The sequence below is a fragment of the Mesocricetus auratus genome, unplaced genomic scaffold (assembly GCF_017639785.1).
Source record: "Mesocricetus auratus isolate SY011 unplaced genomic scaffold, BCM_Maur_2.0 Super-Scaffold_100010, whole genome shotgun sequence".
NCBI classification, from domain to species: Eukaryota; Metazoa; Chordata; class Mammalia; order Rodentia; family Cricetidae; genus Mesocricetus; species Mesocricetus auratus.
Genome location: NW_024429194.1, coordinates 26,246,221 through 26,265,055, shown reverse-complemented (window position 1 = coordinate 26,265,055; position 18,835 = coordinate 26,246,221). Strand labels below are relative to the sequence as shown.

General features: G+C 40.7%; 1 protein-coding gene and 1 long non-coding RNA gene across 3 annotated transcripts in view; one reads left to right on the top strand and one right to left on the bottom strand.

Annotated features, from left to right (window-relative positions):
• Positions 1-509: 509 nt before the first annotated feature.
• On the top strand, positions 510-4,054 carry Ccl20 (C-C motif chemokine ligand 20). 2 transcript variants are annotated; one of them, XM_040752675.1, is made up of 4 exons: positions 510-752; positions 1,815-1,929; positions 2,599-2,676; positions 3,591-4,054. In XM_040752675.1, the coding sequence occupies exons 1-4, from the start codon at positions 674-676 to the stop codon at positions 3,610-3,612; spliced, it is 294 nt and encodes a 97-aa protein (XP_040608609.1). In that variant the 5' UTR covers positions 510-673; the 3' UTR covers positions 3,613-4,054. The 2 variants fall into 2 exon arrangements, with proteins under 2 accessions (XP_040608609.1, NP_001268628.2); NM_001281699.2 differs by having other exon boundaries at positions 606-752; positions 1,818-1,929; positions 3,591-3,649.
• Positions 4,055-13,861: 9,807 nt separating this feature from the next.
• Positions 13,862-18,835, bottom strand: part of LOC121142772 — a 30,801-nt gene continuing 25,827 nt past the window's right edge. Inside the window, exons 2-3 of the long non-coding RNA XR_005879867.1 lie at positions 16,720-18,055; positions 13,862-14,002 (exon numbers count right to left, since the gene is read on the bottom strand). This is a non-coding gene — a long non-coding RNA (uncharacterized LOC121142772). The remainder of the gene's footprint in view (positions 14,003-16,719; positions 18,056-18,835) is intronic.

The following is an 18,835-nucleotide window of genomic DNA, read 5'->3' as shown; positions in this document are numbered from 1 at the left end:
TTTGAAGGGAGGTAGTGAGGCTGGTATTTTCCATAATAGTTTGGGACACTTCTGCCATGCTGCCTTACAACCTGCTCTGGATGTTGGTCTAGAAATTTGGAATCTTCTGTGACTGCTAAGTATCAATCACGTAATCACAAACTTGTGTCGCAGCATGCCTGATATTCCCCCTCCAGGGCTGGCTGTGGGAAGGAAACTGGTGTAACACTGGAAGTATGAATATGTTCCCATTCAGAGGCTGTTCTCTTTCAGAGAGAGAAAAAAAAAAGAAAGAGAGAGATTAAGTTAAACCTGGATAGCTGCCATTTCTGGGCCACTAGTCTGAGCTGCCTTTCTTCTTCCTACATGGGGAGGAATTAATACGATTCTCCCCTCCCTTGCTCTCTCCTCCCTTACCCTCCTCTCCCCTTCCCTCCCCAGCCTCCACCTGACCTTTACACCTTCCCAACATGAGGGAAAGGCAGGAAGTTTTCCCTGTGAGTTTTCTTTGTGATGACACGAGGAGGCAGATTAATCAATGGGGGAAAATCCCGAAAGAGAACACGCCTTCTTGTGTACATTCCCAATGTTTTGCTATAAGTAGGGTTGCTGCAGCAGTAGCAGAACACTCACAGGACACTGGGTCCCCAGCACCGAGCACCTAGCCCTGAGCAGATCACTCCTGGAGCTGAGAATGTTTTGCAGTGGCAAGAGCGTGCTCTTCCTTGCTCTGGCATGGGTGCTGCTAGCTCACTTCTATAGTCAGTCAGAAGGTAAGTGTGGCCCCTTGTGCTGGTACAGGAGGGACAAAATCTTTTATGTCCCCTAGGCTTTTTCTTGGGGAGCTCTGTGGATAGCAGCCTGCTAAAATGTGTGTAAGAGGGACTTGTTGGCTTATGGGCAAGAGGAGGAGGAATGAGTGGATGCTAGCTAGCAATCAGGAATCTTCTCTGCGGTCAATGCTAGCAGATTTGGAGAGTGAATGGCTTTCAGAGACACTTTAACTTCAGGACAGTGCCCAAGTACCTTTTCTGGGAGTGATGCTCTGAGTGAGATGTTCTCAGGATATATGGTCCTTCAGAAATGTGGAGAACATTTCACTTCCATATTCTTTTTTAAACCTCCCAACTAAGTAAGATTACTATAGCCCATAATTTCCCTTTAGGGTTCAGACTGTGACACTTAAACTCCGTGTCCCCGTGAGGCCTGGAGAACATTGTTCTCCAACTCTGAGATAACATTTATCCAGTACCTTACAGCAGGTTATACTTTAACTCTGATGAGTGCCTGAGTATTGCTTTATTATATCACCATCTGCGACAGGTGCATGCCTGAGGACATGTGATGAATTCATGAATGGGATTTAAATTCCACCAGCCAATACAACAATTTTAGAGTACTTTGGGCACAACTCCTGATAGCTACATTTTCTACTGTAATTTTTTCTGTAGTTCCCAGAAAATCTTATTTTCTTTGTGATTTCACTACTGCCTACCTAGCAGTCAGAGGACAGATTGACATTTGACTCCCCCCTACATTCTCACTATGAAATGCTTCTCTAGAAAGGTCTTGTACTATTAAAAGATAGTGGTGGGGGACAAATACTTATATTCTTGAGTGATTATAGCAAACTGCAATGAAAATATTTGAGTTTCGTACTAAAGATGCCGTGGGCTTGCATACTGTGTTAGTTGAACCAAAACATAACAGAATACCACTTTTAAAAGATTATATCTGGGAACTTTGTTAAATTAGATCTCAAAGACCCTCAACTAGGTTTTGAAGACAAGAAAATTTATTCCAGTGAAATCAATAGCTTTTAGTTTTTCTTTTAGCAGCAAGCAACTTTGACTGCTGCCTTCGGTACACAAGGAGCACTATCCCACCCAGAGCCGTTGTGGGTTTCACAGAACAGCGGGCTGACGAAGCTTGTGACATTAACGCTATCATGTAAGTTATTCATCAACTTTAATTCTACTATGTCAGGAATACATGTAAATTTCAGAAACAGTTTTTAACCTACTGGAATTTTATTCAGAAATAATACACGGAACAAAATGGCTTTATTTCGTAATATACTTCAAAATTTAAGTAGGACCAAAATAAGTCTGAGGTTTAGCTTTTAGTGTTTGAAAAAGTAAATACTGTGCAGAGCAGAAGTTACTTTCTAGAATAAACTTGTTGAATGTGATGCATAGAAAACACCTTTGAATTCATCATTTTCTGCTGGAATATGGGGCTAAGAATAATATCACTTAAAATATTCATGCTTCATTTATTGTGCTATATTTTGGAATAATAAAAGCTGCTAACCACATACATACATATTGCAAACCTCCACCAGCAGTAACACTGAATGACAAGTCTGGGGTTATATCTTCTGCAATTTTGTAGTCATCTGTTACATAATAGGGAGAGTCTAAAGAGTCTCTTCCATTCCTTCTATCAGGGTTTATTACACACATTCTCCCTCTCCTCTCATCTCTGTAGCCAAATGCTTAGTCTGTGGAACAATAAACTAGCATGTGGGACTCCCTGCATCCTCGGTGAAAAACAAACACATTTAGATGGCTACTGAATGCAAATGCATCTTTTTTTATGTTTGATTTTGATTTTCAGCTTTCACACAAAAAGGAAGTTATCCGTGTGTGCTGATCCAAAGAAGGACTGGGTGAAAAGGATCATGCACCGCTTCAGGTATGGATCGCTGAAGGACAAGCAGTCTACCCAAATGATGGGAAAGAAGGGCACAGAGAGTGGCCTGCCGACATGTCGGAGGTCTTCAGTCTAGAGACATCGGAGTTTAGAAGGGGGAATTTGAGTTAGACCATGCAAGCACAGAATGCATTTTGCACTTATATGTCAACACCGTCGTTTTTGTTATTATTTTAACTGAATAAGTTTTTCTTATGATCATGTAATATTGGATTTCCCTGAACATCTGATAGTCATGGGCTACTTGATTCAGACTGACATTTGACTCCCTCCTATATTCTCACTGTGAAATGCTTCTCTAGAAAAGTCTTGTACTATTAAAAGATAGTGGTGGGGACAGATCCTTATATTCTTGAGTGATTATGGCAAACTGCAATGAAAATATTTGAGTTTCATATTAAAGATGCCATGGGCTTGTATACTGTGTTAGTTGAACCAGAACATGACAGAATACCGCTTTTAAAAGATAATATCAAAGATGTTAAAATATAAAATAAAAATATAAAACAAAGATGCTTCCTCTTTACATAATTTATAGACTTTCTGACACTTGGTTGGTTGCTGAACCCTGAAAAATGAACATAGTTAAAAACAGACCAGTGATCCTGGTTTACATCAGTAATGTAGCATTTAATTAATAGATGGCAGCTAACACTATTGCACCATATATACTGAGCTTATCCTAGATAAGTGTTCATATCCTGTTCTTGTCACTAACTGGTTTAGTTATGTTGAGCAAGGCCATCCTTTCTCAGACTCAAATTCCTCATATGGACTCTGAGCTGTTGCTCATATTGAGATGAGAGTGAAGATGTGTGAAGTAACTTTTAGATACCAAAGCCATTCCTACCATCCATTCCTCTATTGACAATTTACATTTTCCTCTTTTACTATAGCCAAAAATTAAAGAAGATGTAAAAATCGGATGCTTTTCTGGATGGAATTGGACACAGCCCAAGGACAAAATGCTCACAAGCTGAGGTTGGAGGCTTCACCTGCACGTCATTGCACAGACCTGATTTGTGACTCACTGGACTTGTCCAATGGATGAAGTTGATTCATATTGCATCACAGTGTGTCTTGTTTAAGCTCATGTTAGAGTTAAGTTGTATTTTATGTTATTTATAGATCTAGATTTTCTATGTTTAGCTATTTAATGTTAATTTCCCACAAGCAATGGTAGGGCTTAGTGTAAGGTATAATATTATGTTTAAGGGAATAAGATTATATTAATCTTCTTGCAGGCAATAAGCTATTGTAAAAATATTTACTTTTCTTCTGTATACTTAATTCTCTCTTAAATGGATGCAATTACCTTATAAAACATAAAAGAATTATGAATAAATTGAAAATAAAAGGACTGAAAGGTTACTTGTTGATGGAGTTGCATATTATTTATTTAGGTGTATATTAAGGATATTTAATGGTACAACACACATGAATATTTTTCTGAAGAAAAATGTATCTTCATTTAATTTTGCCTGGCTTTCTGCCTTGCTTCTACTCCTCGTGGCCTGGCCTTTATCTACCTGGATTACAGCAGAAAGTTGCACGCTTGTAATTGGAAGTCATCCCTCCAAAATTAGAATAGTTCTATATTTGAGGTGCATAGTCCAGTGTTTATTGACACGAGCATTTTAACGTCAATAAGTAGACTCATGGCATCATTCTGGAGGCTCACTAATGTGCCCCCACAGCCCTCCAGATGGTCTGCCTCTGTTTCTAAAGAGCACCAAGGGCCACCGACTACTGGAGGCAGTCAGACTGATGCAATAAAGCAAAGTTCTCTCTCTCTCTCTCTCTCTCTCTCTCTCTCTCTCTCTCTCTCTCTCTCTCTCACACACACACACACACACAACCAACAATGTAGCCCAGACGTGGGTCTTTTAATGAGTAAAAAGAGTAGTGAGTCGGTATACCCTGAAGACATCTTCATGCCCAGGAATAGTAACCTTGAGTCATCAGGGAAAGTATGCCTAACATCCTGTTCATTGGTTCAGCCAGCCTAGGGTTAGTCTCCTTATGTGCCAAACACAAGTGCTAGAGAGATGAAATGATGTAAGAGCTGGTAATGTACCCATAGTTAATTAGGGTTAAACCATGTGGTAAGAGGAAGGGATGACAAGTAGCCTGGTTATTACAATGCCTGGTGGCAAGCACTCTAATATAGACAGTCCTGGGGTATACTTGTACATAACTAGGGAAGGCTCCCAGGAGAACAGAATATTTAGGTTAGCCATATTAAATAGCTAATGCCATCCTCTTGGACTATAACCAAAGCAGCTCCATGTGGCTTAGCTCAGCACTGGAGGTGAGGTATGAAGGACCAGTAGGATGTAGTCAGTTGGAAAGGGGGCAGCTCAGAGTGTTTGGAAACATCCGGGGTATGTTTTAGTTGTCACAATATCTGAAGGTGGGTACCACAGGTATTCAGTGGGCAGGAATCAGGGATGCTAAACCTACTGGGAATGCACAGAATACTTCTGCACAATGAAGAGTTGTCCCACCTGAAATGTCAGTCACAGTCATGTGCCCATGGGACAATGCTGGATGAAGCCGAATGCAGGCAAGAAGTCATGGGCGTGAGATAGCAGAAAACGGTTGCGTTTACTGAGGAGAGTGGTTTGACCTTGATCACAGGGTTGGCACATGACTGCTAAAAAGGCCAAGGCAGGTGGGGTCTCTGGTAATGGAGGAAAGAGAGGTGAGGCAAATAGGAAGTACAGCTGCTCGAATGAGTGAGAGATAATGAAACCCCAGACAAAGTAAGGTAGAGGGAAAGATAGAGAGGAGATAGGCTGATCAATATTGAGATAGCCTAGCTGCTTCCTGTCCACTCTTACAAGTCACCATTTCTTGGAACTGCATAGATGGAGATAACCATTGTCAGGGAGTGGAAAATTTGGCTGACATATGAGAGGCGCAAGCCTTGTAGAGCCAGGAAAAGGGCATATTTTATTAATATTCTGAACATGTCTAAGGCTTTTGGAATAAAGCATTCTAATAACTGAGAGGTAAATTTGCAGAGATTGACATTCCCAAGACAGGTGACAGTTTCATAGCCAACAATGAAACAACACAGGTGCCATATGGGTATATTAACCAAAATCATTAAGTTATTTCAGAAATCATGTTGGAATCATAGTTGAACGTGGCCTCCAAGCACAGAAGGACTTCACACTGTAACTTGAGTATATAATGCATTAGTTTATTGGACTAACCATGGATAATGTTCTTAGTCTACAAGTCTTTTGTTTTCCATTTTAGAAAGTATACAGTTTTTCTACTTAATTTTTACTTGAGGTATAATTTGCATACACTAAAATATGTACATCTTACATATATAGCTTGATGGATTTTCTTTCACATTGGTAAATGCCTGGTAGTAACCTGGCTAGATCAGGGATAGTAAATGTTTTTCAGCATCTAAGAATATGTCCTCATAGTCTCTTCCATCTGCAGCTCAAAGGTAACAGATGCTTGGGTTTGTTTCACAGTAGATAGCCTACTCTTGATTTCATAGTCATGAAACTACAGAATATATGTTTTGGTATCCGGCTTTTTAATTATTTTATGTCTGGGTTTTTGGAGGCCAGAAGTCAACTTTGGGTGTTATCCCCTTTAGTTTTCCACCATATTTTTGAGGCATGGTCCCTCATTGGTTGGTCTAAGTTCATGGTTTGGGCTAAACTGATTGATCGGGTAAGTGTGTGAGTACTGAGGATTTGAACTCAGGTCCTTATCCTTTCTCACTAATCACTTTATGCACTGAGCCATCTCCAGATCCAAGACCAACCACATTTTGATACAAGATCTTCAATTCCTAATGGAAATTCTTGGGCCATAGAAGTTTCTTTTGTGTACCTTAGTCCTGTTTTGTGAGGGTGGTGGGACAGTGCAGGCAAGACTTCGATATTAGTGCTCCCATACCACATGAATTATTTGGGAGCACATTATGGACATCTCAAGGCAGTGGCTTGCGTGCTGAAACACACTAAGGATATCATTATCTGTGTATGCGTGTTTGTACACACCTCCATCCTAGTGTGGTGGTGGCGAATCAGCAAGCTCTCTTTCTCTGAATTAGTGAGTTGAATGCATATGAGGTATGGACTCCAAGTAGATTGGGTGGCTTTGTCATCTTTAACAAGATAAAGTCTGGAGTGATAGTGGCAGCTGTCACCACTCTCTTTTATCACCCAGTTCCGGTGGTGGAACCTTGTGTTTGGTGCCTTGGGCACAATCTGACCTGGCCTGAGATGCTACATTTCGCTGTAGAAAGGACTTAACTTCCTTAGTTTCACCCCTCAGGACTCATGAGCCGGCCTGCACCTCCTCATCTGCCTGCTTTTGCTCCTCTGACATCCTGTACAGCCTCGCCTGACCTTGCCTGGGCCTGACACACCCTGCCCTCCTCCCTTCCCTGAGTGGAAGTAACTCTACTTTCTCTGGATGGCAGAACCTGCCTGCACATGAGTCACTGTGGGTGCCAACGTCAGTTTGAGTAAAGAGATGTTTCCTGTTTTACAACAAAGGTATAAAATATTCTTCCCCTGAGCCTAAACAACTACAAACCCCCCACCAACAAACCCTTAATTCCTACATTTATCCTACAACTAAGAAGGACAAAGATACATTTCCTAAACTCATAGAAGGTGTTTTAAAAGTAAAGGGAAGGACCAGGAGTTCTACTTGGGCCTTGCAGGTTCTGCCAGGATTTCCAAGGAACATGCTTCCAAGTGAGTAAGGATGTACTTAATGCTGTTGGGTGGAAAAAAAATCAACATCTGTACACTGAAGCTCTTGTTCATGATATATTAGCAGGTGTGTATGTGCTAGGGTGTGTGTCCACAGCCTAGTGAGTGTATGTGAGCCTATACTGCAGAAGTGCCTGGAGAGGGGGTTACAAAAAATGGTGGTCATCTTAGGAAAGTGATTTCATGCTTGGGATAGTGAAACCCAGCAATGACCCCTGGTGGTGAGTCACAAGTTCTGTGCTGGCCCGTTCCTGAGGATGGCTGCTATGCTTCTTGCTATTTAAAATCATTGGTACCAACTTGGCTTGGCACTTACATCTGCTGTGTTTATCTTTTAATTCCACAAAGTTATCAAATTTCTTGATTCCTCCTCCCCACCCATTTGCCCAAGTCCCAGAATGCAACACGGAATGAGTCAATTTCTTGTCTGTATCCCTTTCCTCTGCTGCACCACATCCACACTTCAATGTTTTTCTTGTGACTTAGTCTTGTTCATCGTGATGCTCAGGTGACTACTGGTCACAATGTTCCTCTACCATTTGTCGTCTGGTCCAGCTGTAAATCCATGGTTCTCCAAACTGGGTATCAGAGTGATTGCCAGAGCAAAGATTGCTTTGGACAAAATTGAACAAAGCTATAACAGCAAGGGAGAGAAGACAGTAATAAATCTGGACTCAGTTTTGCTGAAGCCAAGGACAGATGCATTTGTAAGAGCTGGAGTAGGGTATTATGGGCAATCTGTGTTTGTTAATTGGCTTTGTCAATAGGAGAGCACATTCATCCTAACTACAAGATGAAACAGTTTTACATCTTGGAGCAACATTTGGCTCCAGAAGTTGGGCTTTTCTCCTAAGGACAGAGCTGGGAGGATAGGACATTAGGTTTTTGTTCTTTTTGATTACACTTAAAAGACTGACTCTTGGGTCCTAGAGAAAGTCATGCCTGGGTTCTAAAAAATAGCTTCTCAAAAACTTAAATATCAAAGAGGTGGAGAAAAGAAAGCTCACAAAAAGTTTTCTAATATAGATACTCCAAGGAAGGAGGTAGTGTCAGAAAACTGTAAATGGGTAGCCTGAAGTTAGGTCCAGCTACAGGAAACTGCAAGGCCTTGTGGGTATCTTCGAGCTGATCCCATGAATTCACACAGCATGATTTTGCACACTGTAATAAGGAATGCCCTTACTCATGCCTATAAGCTGCTCAGACATTACATTATTGTCCCTGTATTAGCCTCTAAATTTGTAAGTAAACATCTCTACAAGGCGGGGGGTGGGGGAAGCTTTTCTGACCACCTGACCTCAGAAGGTTTTTCTAGTTATTTATTTCATAGCATCTTGTTAATAGTTAGGCAGCTTGTCAGTAATTTGTCTTAGCACTTGAAAAAATAGGAAGGATTAGATGAACTTAAACTTGGAACCTTATTCCTGACTCTTGGCAGGCACTCAAATATTGCCATTTCTGCTGACATTCATTACCTGTCGCTATTTTATTCACTTATGCATTGGCTAGGTGGTCTCTCCACCATGTCCCACCAGGACAAGCTGATTAAGGCATGGGTTTCAGCCTACTCCTCATTATTGCATTCCCAAGACCTCTAACAGTGTCTGCTTGTGGGGGCTGCTCATGACAATAGAGAACTGAATTGATTTCTGTGAAATAGCAATCAGACATGTGTTCAAATACATATAGATACATGTGAGGACATACACAAGCAAACATCAGTATTTCTAGCATTATTTTTAAATATTATGAGAAAAGTAAATATGCATAGGAAGTAAAATGAAGGGAGAAACAGTGCTCAAATAACTTTTAAAAACCTTAAATTGTCAGGTAACAAGCAACTTTCATTTTTTCTTAACAAAATACTATATATTATGTACATATTTTAACTACATGTGTTTTCATTTCTTAACCAGAAAAGCCCTCAAAAAGAATGTTACCTAAAATTTCCATGGGTTATTGTGATAAATTTGTAGTGTGGTTTGTAGGATACTAAAGGCAACTATTTCTGAATCTAAAAGGACAAAAACCTGTCCATTTCAGAGAAACCCAAACAGTAGGGACAGTTTTAACAAGGTACCACATGCCAACTCTCTTTCTTTGTGACTTATAATTAAAAAGGCTAATTCTAGAGAAGTTCAAAGACATTATATGGTTACCTTCTCGTCAGCACTCTGGGGAAGAGTGCTCCTGTGATTTACCAAGCCTCCTGGTTTGGGCTTAGTGTTGGATTTTGTTTGAGGGCTGTGTGTTCCTTAAATAGCTTTTCTCCATGTTGCTTGTTGAAAATTGAAATCCCTGCTGATTCTGGTACCTAATGATTAGGTCTGAGTGGAGGAGGCATCTGTGTCACCTGATTCTCACCATTGGATGGGTCTGGTCTCTGGACCCCATTTATGGGAAAGAGAATGGTTCTCCTTTTTGTGGAGGTCAGAGTCAGCTGGCAGATGACCTGTCTGGATGGGTCTCTCAAGACAGAACATTTAAGAGGGCGTTTAAAGGATTTTTTCTTTTCTCCCCGAGAGCTATCCTTGCATATCTGAAGGATGTTTGCTACCTGTCATGATGAGGTGGGATCAAGCTGTTTCCAAGGGTGGTCCCTTGTAGTCTGAGGGTCTCCAAAGAGGAGGGGGAAGCAGATTGAACTCACTATCAGGACTGAGAATTGAGTTCTCACCAGTGTGGCCCCATTGCTTACTTCTGACAATTGAGTTCTCACCAGTGTGGTCTCAGTGCTTACTTCTTTATAGCGTCTGGGCAGAAGGAAGTACTGAGACCAATGGAAATATTCCAGATATGTGTAACATGCATGGAAGGTTTGCCACACTATCCCAGGCCAGGAGGAGTCTCAGTAACAGGGGCTTGGCCGAGCACCCAGTACTCATCTTCTAAGTTAGTGAACCATCTTGAAATCACTGGTGTAACTACAACATGATAAGTGTGTGCTGTTCTATGTTTCAAATGGCTGAATAAAGTTCCTTGTCCTCCCTCCTTACCTTCCTCCCTCCCTTCCTCCCTCCCTCCTCTCCCTCCCTCCCTTCTTCTGTTCAGGAGTCCTTCTGAAGTCACTAAGCTAGGACACAGCAGCCAATTTCTACTCTTAAGTCTGAAATCCTGATGCCAAATTAGTTTACACAAAGCTGTTAGCCATGAACTTATGAACATATCCAGATGAGTTTTTAACATGTTTGAATGTGAATCTAAGTCAGTTCAGGCTATTTCTGTGATATTTTACTAGCATATAACTGCTCAGTTATACAGTTTTCAAGGAACTCCATTTAGTTCTCAAAAAAGGGGAAAAGAAATGTAATTGAATTAGGGTATGGCTGTGTCCCACCTCTGTAAACAAGAAAAAGCAAGGTTAGTTTACACTGTTTGTGCCCACACAAACATCTGGAATAGAGAGTGTTATGATAACTCTTCCCACCAGTCTGGTTCCAATGTTCATCAACCCCAAATAACACATGCGACACTATAATAATTATAAAGCTCTTGGCCATTTGCTATGGTTTCTTAATAACTAGCTCTGACTTAATTATTAACCCATAATTACTAATATATATTTTTAGAAGGTCTTATCTTACCGAGAATGCCAGACTTGCTTCCTCTCCACCCAGGATCACATGGCGACTTTCTACTACATTTCCCAGAATCCTCCTTATCTCTTAGTCCCACATATCTTGCTTCCCTATTGGCCAGCAGTGTTTTATTCATCAACCAATAAGACAAACATATACACAGAAGGACTTCCCCCATCAAGAGAGCCTTCTGGAATTAAGCTTCAAGAGGTGATAGTGGGGGAAACTTTGTCTTGTTACCTCGATTTTCTGACTTAACTGCTGTAAGTTTTTCTTTTATAGCTTTTCTCTCTGAAAATTGTAGACTTTTGCTACTTTGCAGTAATTTTTTTTGCTTATTTTTGATCAGATTTCTGACTTTATTTTTAAAATGGATCCACAGATAAGGTTAGGCCAATAGACATCTCAAAAGAGGGTAGGGAATGGTCATGTGTCCAATAGTCACTGAGTATAAAGGGAAGAGCCCTCAACTTTTCTTTCCCTCACAATGTACTTGTTTCCAAGTTGTGCTTCCAACTGTAGATCCCTGTTTTTTTCTCTTTTTTTCTTTAAGTGAGAAACAAGTTTGTTTCACATGTCAATCCCAGCTCCCTCTCCCTCCCCTCCTCCTTATCCCTCTCCATCAGGTCCCCCAGTCCCCTTTCCAATCTCCACTCCAATCCCCAGGAAGGGTGAGGCCCTCCATGGTGGATCTCCAGAGTCTGCCATGTCATCCAGGGTAGGGTCTAGGCCCTCCTTCAAGAGTCCAGGCTGAGAGAGCCTCCCTCATTGTGGGATGGGCACTCATAGTCTATTTGTATGCCATGGATAAATACTACACAAGGCCCCATAGATTGCCTAGGCCTCCTCACTGACACCCATTCAGGAGGTCTGGGTCAGTCCAATGCTTTCCACACAGACATCAATCTGGGGTCCAAGACCTCCCCCTTGATCTCCAAGAGCTCCCTCTTGTTCTAGATCTCTATTATCAAGTAATTATTCTTATGTTTCCTTCTAAGTGTGTAATTCCACATTTCCATGACATACTGCTTTCATATATCACTTGGCATACCAATAATATCATTACTGTGTTTTAAGCTACTGATAGAACAATTACTTTCTCGCTGCTATGACAAAACACACCATTGAAGCAGCTCAAGGGAAGGAGGGTTTATGTGCCTCCTGTTTCAGAGGATGTCAGTCTGTCATGCTGGTGAATGCCTGGGATAAGTAGTGGCTCTGTCTGTGCTGCCTTGAATGTCAAGAGGTCACATCATGGGCAGATGACAGGAAGCAGAGAGCTTCAACTGGCACCACCAGCAGCTACACCAACATCACCCTTGCTTAGTAACAACCTCTACTGCAAAGGGCTCATGTCCCCAGACCGCCCCTAAAAAGGAATTACTAGCTATAGACCAACAGTGCCAACAGCATGAGCCAGTTATGGACACTTTACAGTGACAAGAAATAAATGCATTTAAACCACAACAACTGATAAACATTCTCTCAAGGAGCTTAAGAGTTGTGTAGTACTTCAAAGTCAAAGCAAAATTTGGTTTTGAAATCACAGTTTAGCCCTGACGTTTGCTTTGTTGTACAGTTCCGAGAGCAGTGACTTTACTCTTTCTCTGATGGATGCTTCCTGCAGTAGAGTTCCTGCTGGTCTGACAAATTGCTGTAGATGGTGTTTGTAATCTGGAGGAGAGGAGGATTGGGAAATAAGAAAATGCCAGCATTGACACTCTTGCATCAACCAGGTAGTAGGCTGGGTTCCCTGACGCCCAAGTGACCTCACATCTAATAATCTTACATGACAGCCTTTGGGCTTCTACACTGGGTAGGTTGCATCATGAATACCTGGCAGTTTAACATAATGTATCCGGTATTCTTCCTGGAGAGATTCCTACTCTATAGGTCTAGGGTGGAGTCGGTAATGTATTTTTCCCCCTCTCAAATGTCTAAGGTGACTTCATGTCCCAGATTTTTTTCACTCCCAGTCCATATGTAAGTTCCTGTCATTTCAAACTAACTTATTATTTTAGATTGTTATTTCCAGATTCACAGATTTTTGTCAGTCCGAGTTTCATTTGGGAAACAAAAAGTTCTGTAGGTACTTTAATCAAGATGGGGTTTGGTATAGGAAATTGAGTTATGGAAAATTGCTGGAAAGCTGAAGGAGTGAGTTCCTGGAAATGGTTCTAGAAACATGAAAGGCGGATCACCCATGAATGCAATTCTGAAACTGAGAGTGCTGAGAGGAGCTGCCAGGGCCTGTGGAGCATGTGATGGACCACTTCAGCCACGTCTACGTGACCAGGACCCTGGAAAGTGGACACCCAGATGCAATCCAGGGACTGGAAGTCTCTTCAGGAAGCTAAGGTGGACGTGAGATGACAGCAAAAAAATCCATCCTCTGTGACGTCTCCAGACATGAAAATCTACAAAAAGAAGGAGAGGTGGTTAAGGGTGACACTGTCTTACTTCTGAATCACAAATCTTTTTTTTTTTTTTGAAACAGGGTTTCTCTGAGGCTTTGGAGGCTGTCCTGGAACTAGCTCTTGTAGACCAGGCTAGTCTCGAACCCACAGATATCTGCCAGCCTCTGCCTCCTGAGTGCTGGGATTAAAGATGTGCACCACCACCTCCCAGCTCAAATCTTCTTAAATTATGTTCTATTTTCAAGACTATAATATAGCTACATTAGCTCACCCATCTCCTTTCTCCTTTCAAATCTTCGCATATACTCCTCCTGCTCTCTTACAAATTCATGACTTCCTTTTTTCCCCACCAATTGTTGTTACATAAATGTATGTATACCTATATGTTCCTAAATATGTAAGTACCTACCTCCTGCTCAGTCTGTATAATGTTACTTGTAGGTGTGCATCTCAAATCTCGAAGCAGGTTATCTGGTGCTTGATCCTGACTCATATCCAACTCCCTGGTTCACAGGTGGTAGGCGGGTTGCCACTGTTAGCTTTTCAGTTTAGGAAGCTAGAAAAAAGATATGGCATGGGTATGAAAGGAGCAGTGCCCATCATGGACAGGGCACAGGGCAGTTCTTGAGGAGTCTGCAGGGCAAAGTCATTTGTCTAACTAAACAGACATGTGCCAGTCAGGAAGTGTCCAAAGCAAGCTGTGATTGTTTCTCTAGAACCCAGAAGGATGGAATGCCTGATCTGATCTTTGAAAATTAATCTGACGATAAGGTATTCATCCATTAGATGAGTGGAGGACAAAATGTCAGGTGTGCTCATACTGGGGTTGGAAGCCACCTCCTCTCACAGGCCATTCTATCATTGAGCTGTTTCTCTAGGCTTTAAAAAATTTGAAACATGTACTGGCTAAGTTACATAGGCTAACTCTGAACTCACTCTTTATCCAAGGCTGTCCTTGAGTTTCAGATCATCTTTTATCTTCATCCCCCAAGTAGCTGAAACTCCAGGCATGTGCCTCCAGTGCTATTGATGCTTACTTTCACTTTAAAGGTGTTTTGGTTTGATGCTACTGCGTTTTGAGTCCAGTCTTTATTATGAGTACCTGTAGTTTTTATTCATTATTTCCTATTTTCTCTGTTGACATCTTTGGGGAAAAAAAGTTCAAATGTACAGAGAAGTTGAAAGTTGTGTGATTAACTGCATATCACAAGCCAGTTATTCTTAACCTTCTTAATGCTGCAACCCTGTAATACAGTTCCTCAAGTTGTGGTGACCCCCAACCATAAGATGATTTCATTGCTGCTTCATAACTCTAATTATGCTACTGTTATGGATGGTACTACAAATATCTGATATGCAGGATATCTGATATGCAACCTGGATTCTTCAAATCATTTGGGAGAAATGGTTATGCCTCACTTCTAAGTGTTCAGCAGAAATGGAGAGACCACGGGATTCTCTTGCATTAGCTGCCCAATGTCATACCTAATAAATGTAATTATCCCTCTCTGGTGTATAGATTCATAGTATACATGTCCAAATGATACTTTCCTCCTCCTCTCCCTTCCCCTCCACCTCCTCCTCTTCTCTCTTTTTAGTTTTTTTTCTTTTTCAGAATTAGGGACCCACAAACACATTGTACCCGTTGACACAATCTAAAAGTTAGACCTTTTCACATTGAGAGTTAATGATTGTTTATTTTAGTTTTATATTGCCTTCAAGCTGGAAATTAGTTCTAATAGGTGTATAGTTTTATATAAACTTTTTCTGATATGATTTCCTTGGTGAGGCTTGGATTGTGTGTCTATTTTCACAAAGCACATTATGCCACCCTGTCCTGCTATTAGTAATGCTAATTTAACTGCTTGGCAAGGCTGTGGAGGTCACATCTTTCCATCATCAGGGAGGTGTCCCCTTGGCAAATACTAACCCGTAGGGTGACACTTGGACATCACATCCAGTTTCTGTCATGATTTTACTGGTAGCTTTGTATGCCTGATGGCCCTGAGTCAATTATTTTGGTAATGGTTAAAATCTCTTGTTATTTTTCTACATTCATCTGCAAATTCTGCAAAAATGGAGTTTCCTTTAACCCATGGGAGGTAATATGTAGTCCTTAAGAAGTTGCTGTTTTTTAAAGCAGGAATTTGGGAGGGTGGATAACTGAAAGAAACTACAATCCTATCATATGTAATATAAGCATTTGGGTTACTGAAACACGGGAGTTACGGTTTTAAAACAAATGACTCAGGGCCTGTGAGGTGGTTTATCAGTTAAAGGCACTTTCTGTGAGCCATCTAGATGGCCTGAGTTGGATTCTTCAGGCCTCGAGTAGTGAGTAGAGAATATGGACTCTTTCAAGTCGTTCCCTCACCTTTACATGTGTATACTTCCCCACCCTCCACATAAATTAGTAAGCATAAAATTAAAGGATATTAAATGTTCCACCAAAAGTAAATAATGTTTGAGTACTGGATATGACAATTAAACTGATTTATTTATTTATTTATTTATTTATTTATTTATTTATTTATAAAAGACAGGGTTTCTCTGTATTGTTTTGGAGGCTGTCGGTCCAGCCTGGCCTCGAACTCACAGAGATCCGCCTGCCTCTGCCTCCTGAATGCTGGGATTAAAGGCGTGCACCACCAATGCCCGGCTATGACAATTATACTAATTTATTTATTAAGCAAAAAATACATATGTCAAAATTTTCATTATATTCCAAATATTTGTATATTATGGAATAATTAGGAAAATGATGCATAAATACATGGTTCCTGAAAATAAAAAGAATTAAACCACTGAGTGGAGCTGTTTATTTATTATTTTAGATTTATTTGATCTTAAAATAAATGCCACCATGTTTTTATTTCATGGTTTTCTAACATTTTATTATTTAAACATTCAAACATATAGAAACATTGAAATGATTGTGCACTGGTGTTTACAAGCTAGACCTACCACATGATTGCACTGTGTGCTGGGTGTGTATCTGCATACATCCTTGCTTCTGCTCCTAAGTCTATCCACCTATCCACCCAACATATTTTAGAATGAATTTCAAAATAAGTTGCAAAGGCAAAACAATACACTCTTCCTAAACCTTTCAACTTCTTACTCAGTGTTTAATTCCAATGTCTCATTTCTTTTGAAGTTTTTTTTTTAAAAAATGAAATGTGAAGAACAACATTGAGTACCATTCTATAAATTCTAACGAAAGTCAAAGAGATGTAACCATCCTTACCCTGGAATCTTCTCTCCAATGCTTACCAATGGTCCTAGAGGCAAAGATGGCTATAGATGAGTTTCAGAAGTCCATAGAAGCAGAAACCAGACTGCTTTTCATGCTTGGCTCCTTCCTTTTTCTCACATCCTTTCATCTTTCTGGTTCTGTGGTAGAGCTCTTGCTTAATATGAAGAGGGGCTTGGGTTCAGAGAGAGAGAGAGAAAGAGAGGGGCGGGGCATCTTCCATTTTTTTGTCCTAGGATTTTAGACATTGGCTGTGTGATACACTTGTTGACTCTGTTCTGTATAAAAGTAAGTCCATTTTTCTTTATAAACCTGTAGTACCACTAATGCAAATGTTTTATGAATTAATGGAAAATGGGTCTTCTGAACAGGTTTGTCCATGTGCATTCAATCACAAAATCTCCTAAAACTGATCATTGGGGAATTTCAGATACCAAATAGGTCAGTAAGGATTTATAAGTGTAAGGGAATTTCATGAATGAACAAATAGATGGAAGTTCCTCCTACACATTAGTCAATTTGGTAGCTCTGGGCATGGGGAGATGAAAATGCCATTCCTGCCCACTGGATGAGCAAGGCCTTAGTCAAAACTAGAGTGAAAGGCATTTCTATGCTCTGCTGCTGGAAGTGCACACGGTGGCAACACCTTTGGAAAAGGATTACTCTGGCATTTGGTAACAAAGTAGGTGTATGGGCCGTGACTCAGCTGTTCTACCTGCCTTGCGGAGACACAGGCACATGTGGGCCAGGATTCTTGTTCAGGAGTGTTTGCAGCAGCGTTGTTTACAGGGGCTCCAAACTGGTCCAGCAGCTTTACAACGGATAAGTGAAATGTAGGCTACCAGACACAATGGCAGTCTAAAGAGAGGAGGTAACAAATGATGTGTAACTGAATACAATGACACCCTGGAAATGTAGACACAGCTTTGACAGGAAGGAAAATGACAGAGGACTTATGGGAATCTCCTCTTTATGACATCGAGGTGGTTAGCAGTAAACTGTGCATTTCAGTACAGATGTCTAAGTCATGAAGATGGAAGAGGGTGGGAGTGCCTGCTGGGAAGGCAGGAAAGTTTTGATGGTTGGCAGTGCACTGATGAGTAGAGCATTGCTGATACAGGATGCATGGGGTTGGAGAGCTTTGAGTTTTATGTAGGTTCTATGAAATTTTACACAATAATTATTTAATGCAACATATACTTATCTATGAATTATGTATGCTTTTATAAACAGCACAGAGTTCCAAAGATTAATCCCAGTTTGAATTTAGGTTGATAAGGAGGTTTGTCTGTGTGCTGATAGTTGCATAGGTGAAGTTTTCTTGACCAGGCTAGGAAGGTTAGGTGGAAGGTGACCCTGGAAAACGAAGAGAGAAATAGATAAAGGGCAGGGCGTTGAGGTAGAAGCAAGGCTCGTTCTAGGAAAGTGAGTTGTTTCACTGGTCAGCAAGTTAGGTCTGTGTGAGACTGTGAGCAAGGTGGCTGGTGAGACAGGCCAAAGAGTCATCTCTACAGGCTTTCAATTTCTAAAATTTCTTTCACCTCTTGAAACAAACAATGAAAGACTGGCAAAATCAGGGCGATCTACAGAAAAAGAGGCTGAGGGAAACGTGGATGGAAAAACTAAGGTGGACGAATGAGTAGAGAATGAACAGAGGAGGGGATGGGAAGAGGAGAGGGAGGGCAAGAGACAGGAGAATAGAGACATAATACAAAAAAATAAAAGCAGAGGGAAGAACTATGCCAAGAGGGGAGAAACAAGAAGCAGAAAAAATACTTGCAGCTAGACTCTGACGTGAATTTCCTGATCACGGGAAGATAGGACAAAGGTTAAAAGAGATGAAAAGCAGTGTGGTCATGAAGAAATTACTCAAAGATTTAAAAGAAACATGAAAATCAAAAGTTCACGAGGAAAAATGAAATGGGGTTATTTTTTATTTCTTTTCTTTCCTTTTTTAAGAAGAGAAAACATTTATAGGAAATCAGAAGGGTTCATATTTTAAAGCTCAATAAGACAAAGTAATAGAAAACAAGAATGACCTGAAAGTCTTCATAATTGGGTTGTTTAGGCTGTAGTATTAACTGAGGGGAGGACAAAAATAGAGAATGGACCAGGGAGACAGCTCCATGTTTAAAT

Excerpts from the sequence above, each read along its gene's own strand:
- Ccl20 (XM_040752675.1), top strand. The coding sequence starts at position 674 with ATGTTTTGCAGTGGCAAGAGCGTGCTCTTCCTTGCTCTGGCATGGGTG. Across the intron at positions 1,930-2,598 it reads TGTGACATTAACGCTATCAT|CTTTCACACAAAAAGGAAGT; the intron begins GTAAGTTATTCA and ends TTTGATTTTCAG. Across the intron at positions 2,677-3,590 it reads AGGATCATGCACCGCTTCAG|CCAAAAATTAAAGAAGATGT; the intron begins GTATGGATCGCT and ends CTTTTACTATAG.